General features: G+C 36.1%; 2 protein-coding genes across 2 annotated transcripts in view; one reads left to right on the forward strand and one right to left on the reverse strand.

The window, feature by feature from the left end:
• ZDHHC13 (zinc finger DHHC-type palmitoyltransferase 13) overlaps positions 1-4,627 on the forward strand; it is a 17,405-nt gene extending 12,778 nt beyond the window's left edge. The window contains exons 13-16 of the mRNA XM_009637064.2: positions 43-126; positions 2,119-2,276; positions 3,633-3,730; positions 4,448-4,627. Of these exons, the coding sequence (XP_009635359.1) occupies positions 43-126; positions 2,119-2,276; positions 3,633-3,730; positions 4,448-4,583 (476 nt within the window). The 3' untranslated portion in view covers positions 4,584-4,627. The remainder of the gene's footprint in view (positions 1-42; positions 127-2,118; positions 2,277-3,632; positions 3,731-4,447) is intronic.
• Positions 4,628-6,040: 1,413 nt separating this feature from the next.
• CSRP3 (cysteine and glycine rich protein 3) overlaps positions 6,041-6,178 on the reverse strand; it is an 8,417-nt gene continuing 8,279 nt past the window's right edge. Inside the window, exon 6 of the mRNA XM_009637083.2 lies at positions 6,041-6,053. Coding sequence (XP_009635378.1) covers positions 6,041-6,053 — 13 coding nt within the window. The remainder of the gene's footprint in view (positions 6,054-6,178) is intronic.

Here is a 6,178-nt window from a genome sequence, read left to right on the forward strand (position 1 = left end):
ATTTGAAAATGTCAACAGTTTTTTTCCTTGCCTCAAATTCAGGCACTGGGAACCATCGTTACTACCTATTGTTCCTGTCTTTCCTAACTGTGACCGGTGTCTGGCTGATTTATGGAACTCTTCTGTGTATGTATCCATGAATTTATTTTAATTTAGCTTTCAAAGACGTGTGTGTATGGTCTTTATTTTTCAGCATTTTATTTCCAGCAAGTGTAATTATACCTGCGCAAATTATACCATATTTCAGCAGCGATGTTACCTTGTAATTCTGTCTTTAAATGAAAATACATCATATCTGAGTCTTTGGTCAAATATCCGATTGCGTTCGTGTTGAGTAAGAACTAAGATAGAGCTCTAGTGGGATGTCCATTGGAAAATACAACATCAGAAAGCACTTTTGTTAGAGGTGAAATAGGAAAGCCATGTAGAGGAAGGTCAGGTTACAGGTTCTAGCCTGGATACCCTTTACAGTAATAGAAAATAAGCTTGTAAATACATTATTGCAAAGGCTTTATTGATTTTTGTTATTTGGAAACATCTATATTGGACACTTGCAAAAGTTTCTTTTTGTTTTTAATGTAGTGGTAACTTTGAAGAGAACTGTGTATCTCATTATAAATCCAAACTGTTACTTTGGAAAATTAAGAAATTTCTTGGAGGAGAGAGGATGGCCCTTGTAATGTAGTTCCTGAGGATGAATTAGTATAGCACTAACTTTTTAAATAAAAAGTAGAGGGAGTTTTGTTTTGTATTACTTCACACGGTATTGAAATGAGTCAATATTCAATGTAGAGTGAAGTGAACCAGCTATGGCGCTGGAGGACACAGGGTGTGAACATGACTTGCTTTCCTGTGTTTCAGTAGTGGTCTTACATATGCAAAAAGCATATTATTTTTTCTATTTTCTGTGTGTGAAGGAACATGGGAGGAAAACCTCTTTATTGTTTACTGACATAGAGGCAAAAAAAAGTTGCTCTGCTTTTAGTTTGGTTTGTGGTTTGTTTTGGTTCTTTTTAATAGGTTCAATACATACGTGGTAGGCTTTAAGTATCTCTTAAGATACATACAGAATTTGGACATCCCAGTGTCCTGGTTTCAGCTGGGATAGAGTTAATTTTCTTCATAGTAGCTAGCTTAGTGCTGTGTTTTGGATTTAGTACCAGAAGAATGTTCATAACACTGTTGATAACACACTGATGTTTTCAGCTGTTGCCAAGTAGTGCTCAGACTACTCAAGGACTTTTTGAGCTTCTCCTGCTCGGCCAGGTGCATAACAAGCTGGGAGTACAGCACAGCTAGGACAGCTAACCCAAACTGACCAAAGGGCTATTCCGTACCATATAACGTCATGCTTGGGGGGTTAGTCGGTCAGTCAGTCGCGGGGAGAGTGATCGCGGCTCGGGGACTGATGGCGGCTCGGGGACTGCTCGCGGCTCAGGACGGGCTGGGCATCGGTCGGCGGGTGGTGAGCAATTGCATTGTGCATCATTCGTTTTGTATATTCTGTATATTCTGTTATCATTCTCATTATTACTATTATTATTTTCTCTTATTAAACTGTCTTTATCTCAGCCCTCGGCTCTAACCTTTTATTTTCTTCCCAATTCTCTCCCCCATCCCACTGAGGGAGGGGGGGAGTGAGCGAGCGGCTGCGTGGTGCTTAGTTGCCAGCTGGGTTAAACCACGACACCCAGTTTACATCTATTTAATAGCGGTAAAATACTCCTTTCTTGGTGTTGTTACCATCATGTCTTCTTTTGTTGATGATGGTGTTTAAGATAAATGATAAATTCTCATCCTAAAATTACAGATAAGCATGAAGCAAAATTTCAGAATGAGACAATGAGAGATGATGACTTATGTCATTATCATGTAAAAAGTACATAGCCAGTACCTTGAATGTTCCTTCTGTGAATGATGAACACACTACATAAAGATTATACAGCCAGAATAGCAAGCAGTCACCTATCTATGTGGGTGCTTTTAAGTGGGAACATCATACATTAAACATGGTATTTCTAGAGCCTATCGCTATGTACTATTCACTCCATGCAAGTAATCTTTGTTCAGTTCTTAAGTGGCCTAAAAACATAATTAACTGATTATGTATCTTGTCAGATTGGTCAAACCACTGCGCAACAAGTTATCATCAAGACGGAGCATGGACATACTTCACACAGATAACCTGTTGTTCTCCGTGGGTTTCCTACATCTTCCTAGTAGCCTGTTTTCATACTCTGTGGGCCTCCTTGTGGCTAACTGTTCAGCTTTTTCAGGTATTATTTTTCTTTGGTTTATGCTTCTCTTTTAAAGAGTCATCATATTAAAACGTTTTCCTAGATTATTTGCTCCCATAAAAACTTTGTGCCTGCTTTCCTTGACTAATTGATGTTACATCTACATGCTTTTCTTAAATCTCAAAGCAGTCCTTTAAGTTTCATGGGTACTTGTGCACTCAGCATTCTCATATTAAAAATAAGATCACATTCTGCAAAACGTTCCTATAATCAAATTCTGGGTTTCCTACTCTTGAAAAATTCCAAACCTATACAAAGATGTATTTAAAGGCCAGAAACTTACTTGACTAATAGAACTGGTATTACTACCCCAAAAATGGCACAAAAGCTCAATAGCACAATTAGTCCCAAAATTAAAAATACTATGGCAGAGCTCAGTAGTGCATCATTAGACTGCATTAAATCCCATTCCTACAATAAAAATATATGATCTGGATTTTATCCTGATGAGCACTGTCAAATTTTTTGTTTATATTCTTCTCTGAGTGCTTGGCTATGCAACCAAGGCAGAGAAGATCTGTCTTAATACATCTAGGAAACAGCTTGCTTAGCAGCTTTTAGGAAAGATGTGTCATTTGAGTATGTGTTAAGCATACTGAGCGAAAGACTTGGTTTACATCTTGTAAATGTAAAAAAAAAAAAAATCCACAATTTTAAATGCATACTGCTAGATTTCTGTAATGTCCAAGACACTGAGATATCATCCAGGGGAAAAAAAGAATCTAGGTGGGATATTTACAGTTAACTACTGTGTTATGTACACAGTCGTTTGTTAATATACTGCTTTATGATATTTAGTGTGTCATCCAGCAAAGCAACCTTGAAGCTATTCATAAAGGCTTATAAGACTTACGCTGATTTAAAAAAAAAAAAAAGAAAATGCAAAAAGGAATAGGTAAGCAAAAATGCAAAAACAACTCATAAATCTCATTGTGAAACTTGCATCTACTTCACCTTTTTTGCTAAGCTACTTCATCTTTTTGGGGGGATCTTTTTCTACCAATTTGTGTGGTAGAATATAAACAAAATCTGAGGAGATAGGTGCTTAACTACTGTAGATCTTGTACTTCTACTGACTTCTGTAAAACTACAGTCTTTACAGTCATCCCAATGAAGCTTGCCTTCTCAGTGGAAATGTTAATGTTACAGCTCGCTAGGTTCTGTTTTAGTCCAAGTGACATTTAACAACATACTTTTTGGTTATTAATATGGCAGTAGTTACTAATTTGTTAGATACAGCCAGCCTTCTTCCTCTCCCTCCCTTCTCAGTAGCATATTTTGGTATATTTGTGGTGTTCATGTTTTAACCATTACTTACATCTTCCTTTATGTAAGATTGCATTTTTGGGATTGACCTCACATGAGAGATTGAACCTCCTGATGCAGAGAAAATCTTCTAAGCATCCGGTTTCACTCAGGAGAACTCCATACAAGTGAGTATTAATGAATAGCGTGTTTTAAGCACATATCTTTTCAGTACGGATTTGCTTCACTACTTCATAAATGAAAAAAAAAAAGAAAAAATGGTGATCTATGGGCATGCCAGTCATGCCTGTTATGAGTTGTGCTAAGAGGAGAAAATGGACCTTGCTTTCCTTGCTGAGAACTTCCTTTGCCCTAGGAAATAAACACCCAGCATAAGAGCTACTGGGGTTCTTGCTGCATGGCTGTGTATATAGGAAAAAGATGTGCCAAAATCAGTCCATAGCTCTAATCAGTAGGTGCTGTTTTGGGAGTGAGGGGGTGTTGTCATTTAATTTGTACATCAATCTCCGTGTCTGTTCTGTAGGTTCAGAAAGAGAATTAAGGTATGAACTGGCCCCTTTCTGGCTTCTATTGCAGTACTTAGCTCAACAGAGAAATTAGTACCAAGGTTTCCCTGTTATACTAGAAGTCTGTATTTCCTCGTGTGTTAGCAGATAAGAACTCACTAAATACTTTAAATAGAGTTGAACTTAATCTGTTCTCGCTCTTCAATGTAATACAGGTTGCAAAAGTTCAACAAAGGAATAATGCCCAATAAAGAGCTGCTCTTATGTTTCTTCTCCCAGAGCTTTAGATCTTAAGTACTGTCTCATGGGAATGTGTATTTTTGATGCCTGCAGTCTTCTTTTATTAGGTTTATTAATGGATATTTCTCTCATTTTCAGTCTCGGATGCTTCCAGAATCTTGCAGACTTTTTTCAGTGCGGTTGCTTTGGTATGTTCAAACCCAATAGAGTTGACTGGACCAAGCAATACAACCTTTTTCATCTGGCAAAGGAGAAAAATGTTGATTCTGTATGAAGTTTTGCTTAATTTCTAAAACCATTTTGCTGAAAGATAAATAAAACTGGTTATTTTGTTAATTTTTACAACTTCTTCTAAAGTTGCTTGTTTTAATTTTTATTATTTTTTCAAATATTAAACCTATATTGTATAAGCTACAGCAGGTTTGTATATGGAACGATCACTATGTGTCTGTGTATATATAGTTTGAGCTGAAACTTTGAAATTTTATATGATGAGATAACACAAAGAATGTATTTTTTTAAAGGTAAGTTTTTAGGGCAGAATTTCAAAACAGTGTTGGTACTTTTTGCATATAATAGAAGAAAATTATGTTTGAAACTTAAAGGGAATGTTCATATTTAAAAATGTAATGCTACAATCACCCTGTAATTTTATGGCTTATGTTGTGAAAATCTCTATTTTGTATTTGGAGGGTTTACATGTAATAAAATAGAGCTTTCATGCTTCTAAGATTATTTTTACAGACTGAAATAGATCCAAGGGATATGTGACCAGTGAGGTATTTTAACAGGTAAGCACAAAACCAAAGAGAAAGCCTGACTCTGCCTTATATTTTGCATGTATACATGCCCTGAAAGTGTATGAAAGTGGGTAAGTTGATGATGGAAAATAACAATGTCTATAAAAAGAGGGAATTCTTCCCAGCTGCACGCATAGCTCTGTAATAGTCAGATGTCAGCCACGTTCCCAAGAAAAGGCTACAGCGTCAGTCTGGAGTGGCTGGCTAGGCAGCGTGGTTTTGAATGTAAGTCAAAGTAGGTAATAATGAAAACCAGCAGGGAAATAGATCAAGATCAGAAAATTAAAGTTAAATACCATCTAGAACTGGCAACATAAGACCAATGATGAAATAGAATTCTTGTAGTTAAGAAATGGGGGATTTCATTCATTTCAGTTAAATGCATTTATCTGCAACATTATGGAACATAAAGCACAAGCAAATTCAAGTAAAAATAATGTGAAGCAATACCAATACTTTATTGTAGCTTGAAAACATACAATAACAGAACTTACAACACTGTATTCTACGAAAATGTTGTTTTTCTTCAGAAATATCTCCCTTTGAGAGAAAGAATTTCAAATACTTTTTAATTGTCTCAAAGTGAATGACATCTACTTTGCAATAACACAAAATGTCAAAACATTCAAAACTCCTCTAGGAGATTGGTAGAAATATAGACAGCATAACATTCTGAACAAAGGAAAACACGGCCTAAGCTGGAACACTTGGAACACTTGCACTCCATAAAATACTCTATCTTAATGGGACAGTATGCTGAATTTTTAAAACTCTGGTCTAAAGTGTGGTAAATACTAGTTTAAGAAGCAGTAATGTTCCATGAATAATGTTCCATGAGTCTTTTTGTCTTTATGTACTGTAAAACAAACATTAATTTAGTTTTATCACTGTGCCTTTTTAAGCTATTCTAACAATTTCTTAAGATATAAGCTCACAAGTTTTTCCTGCAAGGTGGAAAACGTTAAACAAATGCCCTAGGTTCTTAGCAACATGTGGTGTTTAACATTTTACTTGAAGGCTATCACTTGGTGGCATCAACAGCAGTTTGAGTTTGGTGCATCCATTTCTT

The sequence above is a fragment of the Egretta garzetta genome, unplaced genomic scaffold (genome assembly GCF_000687185.1).
Source record: "Egretta garzetta isolate BGI_Z169 unplaced genomic scaffold, ASM68718v1 scaffold454, whole genome shotgun sequence".
Taxonomy (NCBI): Eukaryota; Metazoa; Chordata; class Aves; order Pelecaniformes; family Ardeidae; genus Egretta; species Egretta garzetta.